The sequence below is a fragment of the Lepus europaeus genome, chromosome 2, assembly GCF_033115175.1.
Source record: "Lepus europaeus isolate LE1 chromosome 2, mLepTim1.pri, whole genome shotgun sequence".
NCBI classification, from domain to species: domain Eukaryota; kingdom Metazoa; phylum Chordata; class Mammalia; order Lagomorpha; family Leporidae; genus Lepus; species Lepus europaeus.
In genome coordinates, this window is record NC_084828.1 from 69,331,499 (window position 1) to 69,352,325 (window position 20,827).

General features: G+C 53.9%; 1 protein-coding gene across 3 annotated transcripts in view; it reads left to right on the forward strand.

The window, feature by feature from the left end:
* Positions 1-20,827, forward strand: part of BOC (BOC cell adhesion associated, oncogene regulated) — an 85,601-nt gene that overhangs the window by 52,993 nt on the left and 11,781 nt on the right. For all 3 annotated transcript variants that reach the window (XM_062208162.1, XM_062208175.1, XM_062208173.1), the window contains 5 exons: positions 13,963-14,109; positions 16,069-16,212; positions 17,399-17,692; positions 18,014-18,286; positions 19,245-19,552. In XM_062208162.1, coding sequence (XP_062064146.1) covers positions 13,963-14,109; positions 16,069-16,212; positions 17,399-17,692; positions 18,014-18,286; positions 19,245-19,552 — 1,166 coding nt within the window. The remainder of the gene's footprint in view (positions 1-13,962; positions 14,110-16,068; positions 16,213-17,398; positions 17,693-18,013; positions 18,287-19,244; positions 19,553-20,827) is intronic.

The window sequence follows — 20,827 nt, forward strand, 5'->3', positions numbered from 1 at the left end:
GAGGTCAGAGTGACATTCACTGTCGTCATGCACGGCTCACCTTCACTTCTCTGTTTAAATTGTATTTGTATTGTAGAACATTCAGAATACACAGGAAGTAATGTCTCCCCTCAGCCCATCAGCCACGCGCGAGCTACCGTTCTCGTTCAGAGTGTAACCTTCCACCGTCTGTCCATACCCACTGTTTACATTGCTGTGATGATGCTGTTGTGCCGTTTCTAGCCTTACTTCCTCCGCCTTGACATTGTAGCATAAGCAGTTTCCACTGGCCTCCTGATGGTACTCCGCGTTTCCGCTGGGTATGCCCTGCATCGAGTAAAGCACACCAAGTGTGCAGATCTTCAGCACACAACCCGATGCATTGGTATCATACGTGTATGCCCGTGGAACTGTCACTCCAGCGTATCCCCCGGTGCCCCCTTCCCAGTTAATTTATCAGCCTGGCCCCCACCAGGGCACGATCCTAATTACCAATGGCCCTGGGACATGCTCTGAGTGCCTCTGCCGTCATGTACCGAGCCCTTTTCCTATTGCTGGGCAATTAGGTCGCTTCCAGTTGTTCATTATTACAAATAAGGTCTGCCTTCAGCAAGGTTTGTGCCTTTCAAGGCTAATGTTGCTCATCGAGGAGAGAGATTTTATCTGCAGATGGTCAGCACGTGTCTGGAGACTCAAGAGGTTCCATAACCATTCATTTGTCCTAATTAGGAGCCCGCCTGAACGTTTTATTGTTTGGAGAAAGGAGACTTGGAGAGGAGGTTTATTTTGGAGCCATCCTTTTGCTTCAAGGTGTATCTGGGTGAGAAGAGACAATTTATAGCCTTTATTTGAAAAACATTCCTGGCTGCTGCTTCCTCTGGTGCTTGGAGGGATCTGTGGTTGGCAGAGAGGACCAAAGGAAGCGTTTGGTTTCTGCCCAAGAAGGCACGGTGAGAGAAGGGGCTTGTGCAGAAGCCTAGCTCGTCTGTGCGAAAGCCAGGAGCTGTTGGCTTGTCGCGGGCGGAGACAGGACTCCGGGTGAGATGTTCGGGCCTGACGAGAAGGAAAGAAGAAGTGTTGGGAATGCATGGAACGGGCTCGGGAGGCTGAGTCACGGAGAAGAGGGAGCTGGTGGAGTGGAACTGCAGCCGCCCAGGCCTGGAGGGAGCCGGCGATGGGGTGGCGGGAACGCAGGTGGGGGCCAGAGCAAGGGGTGCCGTCTTTGGATTCATGCCACTGGGGGATTTGGCCCCGACTCAGCAGTTAGATTAAGTTTCTGAAGCACATCGCAGAGCAGAATGGGGGCTGTGTTTTGCCGGTTGGCTGCCGTCGGAGGGAGGCCAAGCAGTGGATGGGATTACCGAAGGCACGGTCTGCACTTAGAGGAAAGCTGCGCAGTGGCGCGCTGTGCCGCACAGGCCTGCGTGCGTGCGCCTCCCACACGTTCGGCCCTGAAAGCTTGCTTTTGCTCTTCTGCCTGCCTTCCTAGTTCATCCTTGCACAAAGCACTTGCTGTTTAGCCCACGTGGTGCGATGCTGCCTGCTGCCTCTGACACTTAAGAGGTCGCTTGGGGCCTGGGAGGACGGGACCCAGGACCTGGCCTGAAGAGTCAGGGGTCTTGGGGGGAGGCCTCTAGCCAAGGACTTCCCTGTACCAGGCCTCTGTTACCAACCTGAGTCATTCCCTTGGACTTCACCATGACGTGGTGATGCCAGCTTCTGGTGTTCAGGTGACACAGAGCCAGAGGTTGAGACTCACCGGAAGAGTCTGGCCTGTGTGTTATCCCACCCCCACCCCTGTTGTGCTGGCCGCCTGGATGGCAGCTGCTTTCTCTCTCTCTCTGGACATGCCCATCTCATTCAGCTTCGGAAGACTTGCTTATCCTGCCTGTCCTAAACTATGTGTTTGGTGAATCTCTCGGGGCGTGAATGTCTCACTTCAGATCACCTTGTCCAATATGTGCTGCTTGAAGTGCTTTTGACTTTGGCCTCCTTTCTTCCACTTCCCTTTCCCTTTCTTTCCACAAGCATTGCACCATTTGGCTTGGATGTTCCCACTCTGCTCCTGACCCAGCACCAGATGCTGCCCAGGGAACACCTTGCTTCTCCTCCCTGTAGCCCTCCTGGGCCTCCGAGCTTGTCCACACAGCACGGCGAGGTGTGGGACGTGCAGGCGGCTCTCTGTCCCGTGCCTCTGAGAACCTGCCACTCAAATCAACACCTGCAGAATCCTTCACATTTACTTTTTTTCCTGTTTCTTCACTCTTTTATTTTTCCCATCACCCCTAGGTCCCTGTCACAGTGAGAACTGAAGCAGGTGGTAACCATGTAGTTACCCACAATTCCGTATCTGGGAATTTGAGCCCTCAAGCTAACGGGGAAGTCTTAAGGTGTCACTTGTGATGGAGAGCAGACCTGCAGCCCCTCCGCAAGGCCTCGGAAGGGACCAGACGAGGCGCCCACTCCTGAACGGTCCTCTCTGTGACCACAGAGATCAGCTCCATCACTCTGTCTAAGGAAAGGTCAGAAGGTGACCAGGGCCCTTTGTTACCATGATTTAATTTAGCCCATGAATAAACTGAAAAACCGAACTGGCATCAAATAAAAAATCCTGGGTTTAAGTCAGCTGTGCCACCTGAGGTTACGTGACTGAGGGCGAGCCACTTAATCTCAACTTCCACACCTGTGAAATAAACATGCTAGTAATCAGATCATCAGGCTCGTGGGCTTTCTTGAGCATCCAATGAGGATATGTAATAATGTTCGGAAGTATGGTAGAAATCTGAGGCTTTGTTCATTCAGCCACTTGATCAGTGAGCATTTGCAGAGGGTCTGCGTGCAGCAGGCTCTGGGGCCTGTATCCAGCCCTGTGCAGCTCAGCCCCATCCTAGAAGCCCTTAGGAAGAGGGAGCCCCAGGCGTTGCAAAGCTCCTGAGCATAACCAGAGCCCAGAGAGGGGACTGGCCTGGTAGGTACAGAGAACCTAACTCATTTCCTGTGGATTTCTCAGCTGCATGTACGTCTGCTCTCTGCAAGCCAGATTCCTACCTCCGCCACCTTCCAGGGTAGCCATCACTGCATGGTTCTTACTGTGTGTAGCCCACAGAACAGCTCGTTTATCCTGTGTGGGTTCACTGCTGCCCTTGTTTCTACCCAGATGGCTGCTCCAGTTCTGCAAACAGAAGCCATCTCTCTTTTTTCTCAGCTCCCCTCACCTCTCAGCTCCGTCAGACACTTCATCAAGGTCACCTTGATTCTGACCCTGAACTAAAAGAGGCCATTAGGGGCTGGTGTTAAGCCACCAACTACAACTCTGGCTTCAAGTCTCAGCTGCTCCACTTCCAGTCCAGCTCCCTGCTAATGTGCCTGGGAAAGCACTAGAAGGTGACTTAAGTTCTTGGGCCCCTGCAGCCATGCGGGAGACCCAGAGGAAGCTCCTGGCTTCCGTCTGGCTCCTGCTCTTGCCATTGCAACCATTTCAGGAAATAGCTAGCAAATGGAAGATCTCTGTCTCTTCTCCTCCTCTCTCTGTGTAACTCTTTCAATTAAATAAATAAATCTTTGAAGGAAAAAAAAATACCTTGGCAGCAACACCTAGTCTAGTGTTGGACCAAACGGTTGGTCACCATTGTCTGGGAAAACCATCACCAACTACCACTGTCGACCTCACATATCCTGCTGCTGGGGTAGTTTAAGACCATGTCTCTTTGGAGGCAACCTGAAGAGATGAGATTTCTCCTTCAGCCCAGCTCCTGGAGTAATTGGCTTTTTGGACCAGTATGTTTCCACAGTGTGGTGGTCACTCCTTAACCTTTGTGAAGCCCTGAAAACTCCGGTCAGCCCTCTGGGTGCTTCCGATTGAAGCCTGGGGCATGGCGGCACCTCTGGAAGACACAGTACAGACACGGAGACCCTATTGTCCTGGCCGCAGGAGCAGCTTCCAGAAGAAGCCCTGTCGCCTGGGCCTGGGTCTACTGTTAGCAGTTGCTTTGGCCATAGGCATCTCAGAGCCTAAAGACTTTCATCAGAGAAGACAAAAGTCCCAGTTCTTGGGGGTCGTCATCCTCAGAACTGGGGAGTGCTCAGCTTCAGCAGAGTATAGCAAGACCTTCTCCTGGCCTTTGGGGATCTCACGGTCTAGTGGAGAAACTGGGCTCCAGTAACACGGTCAGTAGCCATAAAGCAAGGCAGCCCAGGGGTTGTCTGACAGAGCCAGCAACAGATCTTAATGACAGGTAGCATTCCTTTCCATTCCAAGGAGATCAAAGACTACCAGGAATTTGAGCCATGAAGAATGAGGATGGGACGGGCCTTTAGCGTTTGTGTTTCTGGTCCTCACTGAGCTTTCACAGGTAAATTGATCTCTCAGCATTGCCACTCAGACCTCAGCGCAGCATATGCCTGGGGTGCACAACTCCCAGTGAGATGTTTTCAGTGGCATACCTGATTGAACTCCTGATCTAGTCACCGGGCGGTTGTCTGTCTCTTGCTATTCCATCCCGTTTCTCACTCCCTCACTGCTCCTCCGAGAATGGACATTTTCCAATTAAGAAAGGAAACCACAGAGTGTTTGCTCCAGCATCACTCCTGACCCTCAGTCTGCTGTGGTCCACCAGTGATGGGGATTCCGTGGCAAAACAAGAAGGAGCCGTTTGCTCCAAATTAGAAAAACATTTGTGCATTGGCCTGGACGTCCCGGGGAGTCCTCTGTGAGCCCTCTGCTTGGGGATGAAGAGGTGGCGGGGGGAGGAAGAGGTAGGAGAGGAAGGAAAACACAGGTGGCTTCCTGAGCTGCCCTAGGGGTGGTCAGGGTGTGCAGCTGAAGCTGCGGCTGAGTGGGAGTCCGCCTTTGCCAGGAGGGACAGGGGCGGCCCCACGTGGGCCTCTATCACTAGATGGCTAGCTTGAGCTGGACATTCAGCTGCACAATGCATTATGTGCGTTTTACTTCCCTAGCTGAGCAGGAAAATTACTCAAAGTTTAGATCCCAAAGGTACTGAGCAACTTGACTGTCTTAATAGGAAATGGCTTTATGCCAAAATCACATGAACCCTTTCTGTTGTCTGCTGGAAACAGAATTCACATCACACAAGAATTTTTCCTGGTACTTGTAGAAATCTTCAAATAGCACTGGCAGTACTAATCCTGTTAGGCCTGGCACCAGGACCCAGACAGAGCTGTGGTCTGAGCTGTCTCTGCTCAGGACAACTTGGCTATAAATGTCCTGTCCCAAACAGCCAGGGTTCCAGTTCTCTATGTAGCAGTGGCTACTGTTCCCCATAGGGACCTCAAGTCCATGATGCATCTTCCACCAAGAACATGCTTAGGACTCCTAACCGAGCCCCAGCCCCCGCAGCATCCGCAGCCCATTCTTTGCATGCACAGAGCCACGTGCTTAAGTCAAATCCCAGGTCCATTTTCTAAGCAGCAGAAAAAAAGGAGGAACCACATGGTGTGTGAATGTGAGTAGTCAAGATAAACTTTGAGGAGCCTTTTGCGGTAAAGGATTGATTAGTTTGTTGAAATTGCAGGAACTCTTTAGGGAATATGATGTAAGATGGTTTCTTAAAATCAGAAAGATGGAGTGCCTGGATTCGAGTCCTGGCTCCACCCCAGATTCCGGCTTTCCGCTGGTGTGTACCCTGGGAGGCAGCAGGTGATGGCCCAACTAGTTCGGTCCCTGCCATCCACAGGAGAGACTGGATTGAGTGCCTGGCTCCTGGATTCAGGCCGGCCCAGCCCTGGCTGTTGCAAGCCCCAGAGAGTGAACTAACAGGCAGGAGATCTATCTTTGTCTGTTTCTGCCTCCCAAATAAATAAAACAGATAAAAAAAATTAAAGCGAAAAAGAGAAAACCAAGAGAGCAAATGAGTCCCTTAGGTTTTCTCCGTTCTGTTGGAAGTCTGGTAATTCCTGCTGTGAACTAGTTTTAAACATTTCTACCATTTTTGGAATCTGGGAATAACCCTGAGAACTATACAGAATGATGTCTGTCCGGCAAATGGACAGAATGTTCACGTCTAAATTAAAGGGCTGTCACTGAATAGTGAGACAAAAGCACATGCAAAAGGGAAAAAAATTAGCTTGCTGAAGTGAAAGCAGCCTTGTTTTTTCTATAGGGTGAGAGCTGCTTGTTTTCAGTGCGTGCACTCCTGCTCCACTTAGCAACACCGGCTGGCTGCAGCAGCCACAGCAGAAACCTGCAGCCCCAGGGTGATGCTGGCTGCCTGTCCTGCCCTCTCGGCCCCACCTCCCGTTTGCCCCTTGTCTCTGGGATGGCGCTGCGCTGGCAACACCCTCCTCTCCGTCCCCTTCCCCAGAAAGTCCACCTCCCTGGGATTTCCAGTTCCTTGTCAGTTCTCAAGACTCCAGTTTCTTCCCCTCTCAGAATCTTGACCCTCTGAGTTTCCCGTGTCTAGAGCAGGGGCCCCTCCTCCCGTCATCCTGGTTTCCCTTCTGGAACCTTCTCCTGCCGCCGCCACTGCCCAGAGGCAGGAACTGGCGTTAATCACCTCTGAGTAAGACAGGGTCTGACCCCCGGCAGGCCTTGGGTGAATGTCGAGAGAAAGACTCGGGGAAAGGTGCCGAATGTAGGGTGTGCAGGAGATGAACACAGACTTCAGGATTGCTTCCCCAGATTCTGATTTCATGCGGGTCTCCAGGAGGTACACAGAAAAGAGCAAGTGGGAGCTGGGCTACAACAGGTTGAAGATCTCTGGAGACTCAAGAAGGGTTTAGAAAGACTGATGCGTGTCGGAAGCTCAGAAGGCCAGTTAAGGGACACTGAGGCGTTCAGAGAGCTCTGGGGCCTGGGAGGGAGATGCTGGTGAGTGAGTGTGGCTTCCTGTCCTCCCCGATCCCTCAGGGGCAGTGTCAGAGAGCGTGGGGGCTGGGCCCCACAGCCCCTGCTGCATTCCCGGTGGGAGCCCACAGTTCCTCGGTGTGTGGGAAGCAAGGGCGTTTGCAAGGGGCTCTGCTGCTCCCACGCGCAATGCAGCTCCTCAGGGCCAGGCTCAGCCCTGTCCCCGGCTCTGAGCTGCTTCGCCTCTGTTTTCTCTCCTCTTGCTCTTCCTGTGCAGGCTGCCAGCCCCTGCCGAAGGCTGCGCCAGGATCCAGCTCCAGCTCTGCTGAGCCCAGACCACCAGGAGTCACATTAATTTTCCCATTGCTAAGTTTCTAGTTTATATTTGGATGATCAGAGAAATATGTGTGATGTGGGTTGCTGGCAAGTAAATCTCTTTTTCCTTCTTCCCTTTTTTCTTCTCTCTCTGTGTGTGTTTTCAAGCCATTTTGTTCCTTCATCTTGTCCAAAAGAAACTCCCTGGTTCTGCTCACCAGCCCTAGCTCCTAGCCGTGCTGAAGTCAGATAAATGGGGTGGGCCACGACATCTCCTGTGTTCATCTGGCTGCCAGACTCGGTGGAGACGGGGCTCCCATCTTTGACTTGTCTTGGAGGATTAATCACATTGCTCATTCTCTTATGTATTTTTTTTTAATATTTTTAATTGGTTCAAGCCAAGAAATTCCTGAAGCCTTAGGCCAGTGTACTGCAAATCATTTAATGACATTGCAAAATAGGTTCTTTTTATTCCCTCTCTTTCCTCTCACGCTCCTCCCTTTCCACCCCTGCTCTCTCCTGCGTTTGACTTTGATGCTTCTGCCCTCATCCTCCCGATTCGCAGCACTCTCCCCTGCTCAAATCTGGTTGCAAGCCCTCCCCCAGCTCAGATGTATTTGGCATCTGCAAAGTTTTTTTCTTTTCTTCCCCTCCCCATGGAGACTGTTTTTATTTAAATAAAAGAGAGCATGCCTTGCTTTCATCAGAAAGTGCGCCTGAGACATTTCATGTCATGTTTCCATGGCTGTCAGGAGAGCGCTCTGGAGCCAAAATTATTTGTGCGATTGGATAGGCTGGAAAAGAAAAAAAAAAAAGAGAGAGCAAATGTATTTGTCCACGGTCCTGGCCTGCACAGGGAGGAGCAGTACTGTTGTCGTCAGCTTCCTTTTTAAGTTTCTCTGTGGATGGCGGAGGTGGTGAGGACACCGGTCTCGGAAATTGTCCCATGCTGCCTTGTGTTGTCCTTATCTATCTGATCTATTAGATTAAAAGCTCCTTGTAGTTGAGAAGTTGAGAGCTTTTTTTGCTTTTTTTTTATTATTATTATTTTCTTTTTCTTTCCCACCATGCCTGGTATCACAGACACCGTGGCACCTGGCTGGCTGAACACATGAATCGGTGATGCCTGGTGGGGCTGCTGTCACATGCTAAGGACAGAATGTATAGGTTTTGCCCAACTTTGTGGGCTGAAACAGGGTGAGGCTTCAGTGGTTCACGTGCCAGGACTGTCGACTGCTCAGGTTTACCCAGTGCCCAGATGCGTGGCCGGGGCCACAGTAACCCCATGCACTCACCAGGCACGAGGTGCTGCCCACTGCAGCCTCTACTCTGTGTCCTAGCGATGACTGTTGCAGTTCTCTGCTTAACAGAACATTTCATTTTGGAGGACTATCCTTGGAATTACGGTTCCTTGGGAAACTTGGGAGCTGAGAGCAGATCGTGATTCCCTGCCTGTCAGAGAAGCAGCTAAGAGACAAGGGTGCTAGACCCCGCAGAGCTGGAGGCCCCGCAGCAAGGCAGTGCCAAGGACCCTTCACCTTCTCCGACTCCACATCCAAGTTCCCCTGGGTAGCCCTGACCTGGAGGCTCCATCACAGGAGCTCCCAGGAGCTTTGCTTCCCTGCACCTGGGCCATCTCCCTAGACGCAGCCTGGGGTGCAGGGGAGCACCGTGGGTCAGACTCTACTAGGGCAGGCTCTTTTTCAGCTGTACCTCATAAGCCACAGGGACAAGTTGGGGCTTGGGGGTGGGGCATGAGAACTGGGGAATAGAATTCTCAGTCGGCCCAGAAACTTGCCCATGGCCTTGAGGCTGCGAAGCCAGGCCGGCAGCCTCGCCCAGGGAGCCCCGTGCAGTGTCTCGCCTTCTGGGGGGATCCCATCCAAGCCTGGGCAGATGAGTACAGGCTTGTCCTGTGATCCCTGAGAGCAGGCATGAGGGCAGGACAGGACTGGACGGGAGGGGAGGCTGCACAAGCAGGAGACGAAAATTCACAGGAGCATCCGCTGAGCTCGTGGAGAGGGGGTGTCGGGGGCTCCTTGCAGTGTTCAGCTGCAGGCGCCCTCCTACCTGAGGCTTAAACAGAATTGAACTTTGATTTGCAGCCTAAGGGCCCTCGAAGGTGATGGTTTGGTTTATGGATTACAGAGGTCGTTTAGTGGAGACTCAACACACCTGTGCCTGGACATGTCAGGTCCATGCAAATTAAGGGATAAGGCTACTTGTTAAGATTGGACACTTTGGGTTAGGAGGGTGCATGAACATATACCAGGTACTATGATTTTTTAAAAATATTTATTTATTTATATGAAAGGCAGAGAGAGAGAGGGAGAGAGAGGTCTTCCATCCGCTGGTTCACTCCCCAGTTGACCACAACAGTGGAGCTGCGCTGCTACGAAGCCAGGAGCCAGGGGATTTTTCCAGGTCTCCCACATGGGTGCAGGGGCCCAAGAACTTGGGCCATCTTCTACTGCTTTCCCAGGCCGTAGCAGAGAGCTGGGTTGGAAGTGGGGCAGCCGGGACTCAAAGTGGATGCCAGCACTGCAGGCAGCGGCTTTACCCGCCACGCCACAGATACTATGATTTAATTCATAGCTCTCCTGGGATTTTTATCAATGGGAGAAGAATAGAGACCAGAAGGCAACCTGGGAGAAGAATAGAGACCAGAAGGCAACCTGTGAGAAGGAAGCATAGAACACATCACAGAATGTGTGCTTGGACAGATCCCGTAACCTGTGCTACTGAAACCATGACCGATATATACATCTTCCCTGTGGAAACTGGGCAGTTTCTCAGAAAACACCAAGTTCTGTGCTGGCAGAGGTCAGCGATGGCCCCAGAGATCACAGCCTTCGACCTGGGGAGAGCTGCGTCTGCCTCCTGGCCTTTGACTTGATGTGGACAAGTTAACAAGGTAGCAAGAATGCTCAAAGAATGCACAAAGACAGGATGTGAAAGGAGGGTGTGAGGGAAGGTAAGAGGATTAAAGCTGCGAAAACATGCCTCTAATGGATTTCTCAAACACACCAGCCAACAGGCAAGGGCAGGTGTCCTGTCAAACCATTTCCCCATGAAACCAGATCCAGCCTTCTGCCTTGGAGGCCTGCTAACCCCATTTGCAACTGAAGGGGCTGCCCCTGGTTCCCAGTGAGGCCCACTGAGAAGCCCAGGGGCTCAGCCAGGAAACCAGCTTTGCAGACCCAGGAGCCTGGGAACAATCTCTCTCCTTCATAGGGGGCCAATGAGCGCTTGCATCTGCTGTGTCTGATGGCTGATTAGCCTGTTATTGATCACAAAGTCTCCATGCCTCCCTGGCTTCCTGCACTAGCAAAGAGGGTTCTCTTGATTTTTAGATCATTCATCACATCATTACTCTGCCTTTTATCTAAGAAACTCCAGTTTTACTCCTGCAGCCAAATTGAGAGTATTTATCTAGTGAAGCAATAGCTAAGGCTTAAGCTTAGGAGGCACAGGGAGGGGTTGGGGGTGGGGGCGAGGACCAAACTGCTGTTTATTTGTTTTGAAGCCAGGAAGGCTCGCCTGCCAGTCGGCCCTCGTGGGGAGTGGACGCCCAGCTGGGGTGCCCTTGGTGCCGCCTGCATGGGCTGTTGTGCACATGTTGGCATCGGAACAGAGGAGCTGTTGGTCCACATGACTGCCCGGTGCCCAGCAGCGTGCCTCCCCCTTCTGTCTGCACCAACAGAGCAGTTGTCAAGAGAGTGCAGCAGGAGCCAAGAGGGGCTTGGGGGGGGGGGGCAGTGTTTCTAGCACCAGGTGCTGAGGTAGTGCCCGGAGGAGCCCTCCATTTCAGTGAGCAGGAGCCCCTGGCCATTCAGATGGGGGTGGTGTTCTGGTGCCAAACTCCTCTCATTTGCCCACATCTTTCTTGCAAAATGTGCTGCTAGGTTTAAGTATATTCTAGCTGGAGGCAAATTTCCTTGGAATGAGGTAAAGAAAGGATGGAGGGGAAAAAAAATTCTTGGTGGAGTAGTTTGGGATTTATCAGACCGTGGAAGAGCATGCTTTTCAGCGCCTGAGGAGTTTTCCAGAAGCCTCTGAGCTCACAGCCCTCAGAACTCGCTCTGTGGGAGCCTCCTAGCTTGGCAGGTACAGGATGCACTGGCCTGAAGGAGGATGAAAGCCTTGGCATTTTTTTAAAGCGAATTGCTTTTGAAAAGCAAGTCTCCAGTATTTAGCTGAAATGCACTGAGCTCAGGCAAGCCTCCCGCCCCCCACCTCACCCCCCAGTCCAAATCTCCTTCCTCTCCAAGAGGCACAGGAGAGCTGGGCTGGGCAATTTGACCTACAAAATGAAATGGAGGGTCCTTTGTTCAAACATGACCAAGACTTGGCGGACGGCGACAGCAGAGTATTAAGCCGAGTGTTGGCTTCTTCTGGTGTAGGTGCAGGGGTTCCGGCTTCGTGGCTTGGGCTCAGCTATCCAACTTGGAGCATTTCACAGAGATTTACAGAGTCCTTTCTATAGCTTAAGTAATGTGCAGTGGGCCTTGGGGTTGGAGCAGGGACTGAACAATTAATGGGGCTCCCACTGGGAATTCGTAATTTAGTTAGAGTCAGATGTCACACAGAGAAAATTAAATAATGATAAAATAATTATTTAGAAGCCCAGGAGGCTCCCTCTCTTTCCCATTGCCCTCTCTGTTTCTCCACCTCTCAAGTACAAATAATAGATAAGAATCTTAGTAAGAGCCCAGGAGATTTGACACCTACCCAAAGAAGAGAATGCAAGAGGTAGGTGTCTCGCCTTGACCGTGGGCACCACGTGTTCAGCCTGGAAGGAGAGATGTGGCAGTAGATGTGAATCGGGCAGCCCATCACTGGTTGTGTCCCTCCACTCCTTGAAAAGCATGCATTTCACATTCCACATTTATTAGACGTATTCCACTTCTTTCCTGTGACCCTGGAAGCAATCCCTCAAGAAATGTCCCCTTTGAAAAATAGCTTCTTTCGGCCTCCCCTTTAGAGCGTTCAATGAACATTGGCTGTGCTGGGCCCTTGTCCTGGGGCTCACCACGGAGACCAAACGCTAGTAGGAAGTCTGAGTACATCAGCAGCGTAAACCGGCAGCCCGCACCCAACTTGTGGGGCTTGGCTTCCGAGATACTTGCCCGCGCAGTACTGGCCGTGGGTCCACGTAGGCTGGGACCGGAGTTCAGAGGACGCACACACAGAGGTGCACCTGCAGGGTTCACGATCCCTGGGGTCATCAGAGGGACAGCCTCCCTCGCGGCAACAGCAGAGCTCTCCTGTCCTGGTGCGGCTTCACCGGGAGCTTCGGGGAAGTTTGGTGAAGCGGGAAGCTGCCCGACCATGCTGGCCACCTTGATCCCAGGGCACTGCCACGGGGACAGCAGTTTGTGTTTCTTGCATTCTCTGAGACTCCTGATTGCTCGCTGCTCCTCTCCCCTTTTTCAGGTCTCCGGTGGAGACGACAACCCAGGCAGTTGCAGTCCTGCCTAGAAATGGCAGCAGGTGTAGATGCTGTCGGTACTCAGGGGCTGGGCAGAGTTTGAGTGTGGTCGGCATTCAGGGAGCTTGCTTCTGGAGCCCTCTAAGTACCTTTATGTAGAGAGTGGGTGAAATATTTCACGCTTCATCTCAGACTCCGTTCCTTTTATTTCCACTCTAACGTCCAGCCACAGTCTGGGAAGCCAGTATCCCGTTTGGAGTGCGCTTTTGTTGTATGAGTGGCAGCTCAGTGACTTGGCTCACAGGAAGAGAGAGCTGGTGCTTGGACTCTTGTTGTTTGGGAAACATCCTGCCCTTGTTCCAGATAGATCTTCATCCTCTTCCCTGTTTAGATCCCACTCTTCCTCCATGGAGCCACGCCCCGAGGAGTGAGGATTGCACTCTTGTGTCGGGATTCAGGGGTGCTGCCTCTTCTCTTGGGAGATCCCTCTTTGCCTTGGAGAACCCTTGGGGTTTCCCTGCCTCATGCTGGAGGGAGGATTAGCCATGACCTAGAGTGTAGCTCCTGGGTAGCAGGACTTGGCCGTCTGGTTATAGCCATGGCCAGCTGTCACATGGGGCATCTCGGGCCTGACTGTTCACTGTGGCTGTCGGGAGACCCTGGCAAGGATGTTGGATTGACCTGCAGAAAAGACATCATCTGTATTCTCTTTCCTTGTCCCCCTCGGTCTCCATTAGCTGAGCTTCCTACAGCTGTGCTTGCTCATTTGTACCCTGACCTTGACCCTGGGTCTCAGTGAGACAGGAGAGGCACTTCCTGATGGAGTTCTTCAGGACCACCTCCCCCCAGCTTATGTGAGGATGAGGACCTCGGAGTGTGTCCTTTCAAACTCCTGGAGACAGAGAAGCGGAGGGGAGGACTCAGAGCAGACTCGGGCCCCTGACAGCCCACAGCACGTGAGGTCTTCTTTTATTTTTAAAGAGCTGCTTAGGGATGTAGCTTGCCTTTTCTTTCTTCCATTTCTAAAGTTTTATTATTTTATTTATTTGAATGGTGAGTATGTTTGTGTGCATGGTGGGCAGGGTGGGGAGAGAGAGAGAGAGAGACAGAGAGAGATTGATTCTATCCACTGGTTTACTCCCCAAATACCTGCAACAGCCAGGAGCTGGGCAGGCTACAGCTGTCTCTAGAGTGAGCAACAGCAGGAAATTGGATTGGAAGTAGAGCCAGGTCTTGAACCCAGGCTGCACTTCTATGAGATGCGGGCAGCCTAAGCAGTGGCTTAGCCACTGCCCTACAGCAGCTGCCATGCATGTGAGATTTTGCAGATGTTTTTCTGTGACCAGGGAAGCCAAAGCACCAGCTCACCCTCACATGTCGCACAGTCGCTCTCCCCGGTGAAGCCCCACCAGCACCTTCCCTTCTTTCTCCACAGATCTCCAGGACTTCAAGTTAGATGTGCAGCACGTGATTGAAGTGGACGAGGGGAACACAGCCGTCATCGCCTGCCACCTTCCCGAGAGCCACCCGAAAGCCCAGGTCCGGTACAGCGTCAAACAGGAGTGGCTCGAGGCCTCCAGAGGTGAGCAGAGTGGGCAGGAGCCCAGAGGCCAAGGTCTGGGCGCGAGCTGGCCTCCTCTGACCACTCCTGGCCCAAGAAAACGGAGTCAGCAGCTGCTGTCTCGCCAGCCCTGCAAACATGCTGCAGCCCTGCCCTTGTGCTGTCCAGCTGGTTAGCCCAGTAGGATCCTCAAGGCGGTGGCTTCGGATGTACCGGTCCTCTGCCCTTCGTGGGGAATGTCCCCATCCTTGGAGGCCCTGATTCAGCGCATGATTCCAGGGGCCTGGGTGAGCCCCTTGCCACCCAGCACTGTACCCAGAAAGGCTGCCTGACAAAGCCAGCCGTCCCCAGGACTTGGGGCTTCCCTCGTGGGAGGCAGAGCTCTTCCCCCCACAGCAGACAGCGCTGGTAGTGGACTTTAAGTTTTTTCTTCTGCCCACTTGCCTGGTAATGGAGCTGTCCCAGCTTCCTGCTCAGGCCACAGTGGACACAGCATCAGGTCCAGGGGAGAGGGAGTGTCCCACAAGACAGAGTTGCTGCCCCTGCATTCAGGGCCACATCACCTGACCTGGCCTGACCTCACAGCTCAACACGTGTACCTTAGAAGATTTTTTTAAAGTAAGTCTTTCTGGTTATGCAACGAATGTATGAAGGGACTTCAAAAAGACCATTGAAAAACTGAAATGAAAAAATCACTTGTTTTGGTGCAAAAACCTTTCGGAATCCATGCATACATTTTTCGTATCATGCATATTCGTGACCCTTTTGTCGACTCCTTGTGAACATGGACTTCAAAAATGTTTTGCAACAAAATAGCATTAATTCCATTTTCCACAGACTTTCTGAAGCACCCTTGTAGGTTCATTGTAGAAAACTTACAAAATACAGAAAGTGATTTTTATAAGGGTAAAGCCCTAATTCTGGCACTCATAAGTAACTGGAGAGCCAGAGGGGAGGAGCCAGAGATCCCTGTCGTGCCCAGCAGAAGGTTGGCAGCAGCCTATGGCGACAGTGCCCCTCCCTCCATCTGGTGCTTGCCGAGGCAGCTCACACCTGGGTGGCCCAGCAGAAGGCAGGCAAACAGGCTCGGTGATACCACGACTCCCAGGAGGGGCCCCTGGGGCACCAGTGCTCTGCCTGCCGGAGAGCTGACCATCACCCAGCTGCTGGGATGTCCACCTCACCCCATGGCAGCCCTGGCCAGCTGCAGATGAGCCTGATAAGCCAGTGATGTGCAGGGAAGGGGTTCCATGACATCTATAGAGGGAGCAGTGCTTGGGGGTCAGAATATTCCCCTCCACTAACAGAAATTCAATAGAGAGGCGGCTCAGAGCCGTGATGATGACAGAGACTGACAGGAAGTGCCAGAGCGAACTCTGACCTTCTTGGGAGCTTGCAGGAATGGCCATGTCATCTCCCCTGTGAGCAGCACAGGCCCCCTAATCCCTACAGCAGCTCTGGGACAACATTATTTATGCCTTCTTGCTAGTAAAGAAACAACATCAGAGAGGTTAACTAACTTGCCCAAGATCACACAGTTAGTACCCTGCAGAACCAGAGCTTGAGCCCAGATCTGGCTGACCCCAAACCCTGCATCTTTTCCGTATCCATAGCTCCCTTTAGAAAATTAAAATGCTCTTCTGTAAGTAGACACTGAGTAAGGGGTGTTTAGTCAGTGAAGCAGTTGAGTAGCCAGTTGGCTAGTTGGTTCTCCTCCTTGGCACTTCTGTCCCCCTTGGTGCAAGGCTTTGTGGGGACACTAGCATATCAGGTTTGCAATTCAGGTACATGAACTCTTGGCTCTTGCCCTGCCTGTCCTCCAGCCCCCATCCCACACCCCTGACTAGTGCGCCATCTTCTGCTGTCTCCAGGGTGAGCAGTAGCAGGACACTGGATTGGAAGTGAAGCCAGGACTCGAACCCGGGCACTATTCTGGTCCCAGACTCATCCCCTATTTCTCTCTTCCTGCCCTTTGCACAGATAACTACCTGATCATGCCGTCAGGGAACCTGCAGATTGTAAACGCAAGCCAGGAGGACGAAGGCATGTACAAGTGCGCCGCCTACAACCCAGTGACCCAGGAAGTGAAAACCTCTGGCTCCAGCGATAGGCTGCGCGTGCGCCGTAAGGGCTGCATTCACCTGCTGGGCAGTGGGGGGAAGGGAGGGCGACCGTTGATGGGGAGGCCGGCAAGGCTGGGATGGGAGGAGGGAACCTGGGGGTGCCATAGTCCCAGCTGCAGTTCTGTTTCTCGGTGCGACATCTGCCCTCAGTGGCCTGGGCAGTTGTCTGTGTTTGTGGGCCATCCCCTTTCTCCTGCCCCGAAGAGGTCTCCTTCCCTGTGTTGCTCTGTGGCTACAATCTGCTAGGATGTGTGTGCTGGGGCAGGTCACAGCATCAACCTCGAAAAGGAGCCGTGGGGGAGGCCTCGGGGCCTGCTGTGCTGCCCTGCAGAGCCAGGCCGGGCCCACGCTGTCTGCCCGCACCCCCTCTTGTGGAAGTCCACAGAGGCCCACATGCTTCCTAACGAAAAAAGAAACCTCAGCCCTGTTCCTGGGTCCCCGCACAGTCAGTGGAGTTAGCTCTCCCAGTGGCCACAGAGCTGGATTTTCATGAGGCTAATGACGCTGAACTTCGGTGGCCCTTCACTGGCCTAATTCCATTCCTGGAATCTTGATTCCTTTTTCTTTTTCTTTTTTTTTTTAACTTTTATTTAATGAATGATTCCTTTTTCTTGAGGTTGGCCTCTCAGACTGTGTAGGTGACAGGATTTACAGAAGTGCCTCTGCCCGTGGTTGGCACATAAATCAAAATCCTGCAGAGTCCCTGGGCTCCTGGCAGGTGTGTGCGGAAGGCAGTAGATTTGGGAGCAATGTGCCTTTCCATAGGTCCTACGCAGTTTCTTCCCTGGCCTTGAAAAAAAGTTACTGCTTTCTCAGCCGAGCACCTGGGGAAGTGGTTAACTTGTGCCTGGGGGCGTTTACTCAATGAGCAGTGAGTTGCTCGCTGTGAGATGCTCACGTCCTGGGTGAGATGCTCAGAGCATGGCAGATCCTGGCCCCACCTTAGCCTGGGCTTCAGGACACATGAACTGCGTGCAGGCAGTAGAGAGAGTCACCTGCAGCACCTCATCTCTCTCTCATACTTCTTAACTCATGCCAGCCGTCAGCGGATGAAGATACAGGGAGGTTAAGTCACTTGGCCTGTTTTATGTTTGATCCCAAATCCATGCTGTCCGGCACCTTCCTGTGGCTGGGCCACCTGCGGCAGGCAGGAAGCCCGGGGCCCACAGGCTGTGTCCCCTCTGCAGGCTCCACTGCCGAGGCCGCCCGCATCATCTACCCCCCGGAGGCCCAGACCATCATCGTCACCAAAGGCCAGAGCCTCATCCTGGAGTGTGTGGCCGGCGGGATCCCCCCGCCCCGCGTCACCTGGGCCAAGGACGGGACCAGTGTCACTGGCTACAATAAGACGCGCTTCCTCCTGAGCAACCTGCTCATCGACCCCACGAGTGAAGAGGACTCGGGCACCTACCGCTGCATGGCCGACAACGGGGTCGGCACACCTGGCGCTGCCGTCATCCTCTACAACGTCCAGGTGTTCGGTGAGTGCCTCCTATGCACCGTCCACTCCTCCATCTCCACTGCTTCTGGATGCATAACCCGGGCTGAGGCAGGCTGTGACTTGCACGGGAGACACCCCCACTGCGCGTGCGCCGCAGTTCTAGTTCCCCTTTTAGCGTCTTTCTTAGCGACACTGATGGAGGAGACCCGAGGCCATTCCTTCCCTCAACCCCTGCCCGTTAGGACAAATCAGGAGCCGGCGGGAAGGTGGGAGCCTCCCCATCCCGTGTCTGCTCCCGGCCTGTCTGGTCCTGGGGTGGGAAGATGCAGGCCTCCTCAGCTCTGCTCTGGTTTCCCGGCAGAACCCCCCGAGGTCAGCGTGGAGCTGTCCCAGCTGGTCATCCCGTGGGGCCAGAGCGCCAAGCTCACCTGTGAGGTGCGCGGGAACCCACCACCTTCCGTGCTATGGCTGAGGAACGCCGTGCCCCTGGCCGCCAGCCAGCGCCTGCGGCTGTCCCGCAGGGCCTTGCGTGTGGTGAGCGTGGGGCCTGAGGACGAAGGCGTCTACCAGTGCATGGCTGAGAATGAAGTCGGGAGCGCCCACGCCGTGGTCCAGCTGAGGACTGCCAGGCCGGGTGAGTGCAGCCCAGGACGCTGAGGGTCTGTACATTCGCCAGACCCTTAGCACCAACGAATTCCAATTTAAATTAGCCCCAGTATAGAAAATCGATAAAAGTACCTTTCATTTCTAGGTTCTAGTATACATTAACTTAATATGTCACTATGAAAACAAGCAACTTAACTGTTGTATGTAAAAAAAAAAAAAAGAATTTTTAAAGAAAAATTTTTAGTTTGGAAAATCTGTGCTTCTAGGGTTTTGTGGAACCCAATTTGACAAGCACTGTTCTGGAGCAAAGAAAAGCAAGTCTGTCCTCCTCCACCTGGTTCAGTCCAGCCCTGTGGACTGAGCAGTTTCGTTGTGCTCGGCACTGGGCTAGGCTGTGTCGGGGTGCAGGGCCACGTGACAGAAGCCCCCCCCCCCCGAGAACCTCCCTCGGGAGGAGCCAGGTCACCAAGGACCCAGTTTGGGAAAAGAGCAACAGCAGGTGTAGTGCGGGGCTGCGTGAACATCAGGAGCTGGGAGGGGGCAGGGGAGGAGAGACTGGTGCTGGCCCAGGCTGCCCCCGAGTCCTCAGCTGGCCTCACGTCTGCAGAGGCCCATGGCGCCAAGACTCCATGATGAGGGGCCCTGGCCTCTCCCCAGCCTCGACATGAGAAGGAGGTGCAGGGTGCCTGTGCCTCAGGACTCACTGAGAGAATTCACTCACGCACCCACATGCAGGAGACCAGCAGGTGGAAGAGGCACTTGCACGCTGCCCCCTGAGCCACAGCCGGAGGTCTGGGCCGGGGACCCTGGCTGCCTTTCCCCCGTGGCAGGGCAGGCCCCCAACCCTCTAGTCTCATGGAGCCTGGCCAAGTGTCACAGAGCCGGCTGACTCTTCTCTCTGACTTCCTGCTCTGTTTCCTCCCCAGCAGGGAAACCAAGGAGACTAACACCCTCTTCTTCCCTTCTCTCTGCTCACGGCCCTCCAGGCACAACCCTGCAACCCTGGCGGGATGCCAGGCTGGCCACTGCCACCCCGGCTGCGCCGCCCTTCAGACCCGGCAGCCCTGACCAGATGCTGGGGGGACGGCTGGGGCTCGCCAGGCCCCCTGCGTCAGTGCAGCCTGCTTCCCCGCAGTGCCCGGGAGAGAAGGGGCAGGTGGCTCCTGCCGAGGCCCCCATCATCCTCAGCTCCCCCCGCACCTCCAAGACAGACTCCTACGAGCTGGTGTGGCGGCCTCGGCACGAGGGCGGCAGCCGGGCACCGATCCTCTACTACGTGGTGAAACACCGCAAGGTATGGACTGGCACTGTGCCACCACTGCCTCCCCCTGCACAGTCTCCTCCCAGTCGGGCCACACATGGTCCCTCTGCCTCCTGGCCATCTGCTCTAGAGGTTCCAAGACCTGGACCAGTAATCCTCGGCACTGATCACGACCGTTTGTCTCCTCCAAGGCCCAGCCCTGCAGCCTGCCAGGAATGTGGCTGCAAGAAGGGCACAGGGACCGACCCAGAAAGACCCAGGAGGCAGTCAGGGGTGGGCCTTCAGGCCTGAGCTCTGTGCACAACTTTGCCGGAGTGGAGGGCACGGAGGGCGGCTGCTGCTCCCAGGGGAGAGAGTTACCCGCCTCCCTGCTCAGCACCTCTGTCCTCCCCTCTTTGCTGTGCCATTTGTTTCTGATGTTGTCTCGTTGTGTTTTTGAACCAGAGTAAGCTGTGCCAGGTACATACCTGCAGGAGCGCTGGCGTAGCGCGTTGGCTCTGCAGCCAGGAAAACAAATATTTGTGAACAAGTGTTTTCTCTGTGGGCCGTAAAATACCCCCTCAGTTCTCAGAGGGCATCGTGGCCCAGGTTTGACAAGCAGGCGTTTGAGCTCAAAGCGCTCCGTGTTGCCAGACCTCAGCTATTTGTCCGTGACAGAGGGAAGTCTGTCTGGGAGAATGTTCGGCAGCTGACAGGGAGGGGATCTCGGGCTCTGAGGGGACGTGGGGACAGAGCCGAGCCAGCCCCATGCTCCTGGATGCCGCCTTGTGTGCTGTGCTTCTCTGCTCAGGCACCCTGGCCGAGGGGGTCCTGGAATTGTGGCCGCTCACCCCGAGTGGCTGCTGCTTTGTTACTAAGGCCGTCGGAGTGTGGAAGATGACCGTGTCTCAGTGGACTTCCTGTAGTAAGAGTGTGTGACACATGCTGAGCTCACTGCACGTTATATTATTTTTGCTCATAAAAGTACCAGGCGCACTTGGTAGAAAATCATGGGAAGTATGTGACTGTGGAACCAGAAGTATCCACTTTCTCCTGCAAAACCAAGCCGCCCAGCACAATGCCCGCGCATGGCGGAGAGCGTTGGCTGCGGGGAGGCCGCTTCCCTGCCGTTCTTTCCTTCCCCTCTGCATGCTCTCCTAGAAGACCTGGGCTCAGGACAAGGCCACACGGACACGGGGACCCCGGCTCTCTGCGGCCTCCTCGGTACAAGGGTGAATGCAGGCTGCCGCTCTGTGCCGGCAGGGCAGGGCAGGGCAGGGCTGGCCTGGGCCCTGTGGAACTGGAATTGTAATCAAGTGCCCAGGCTCC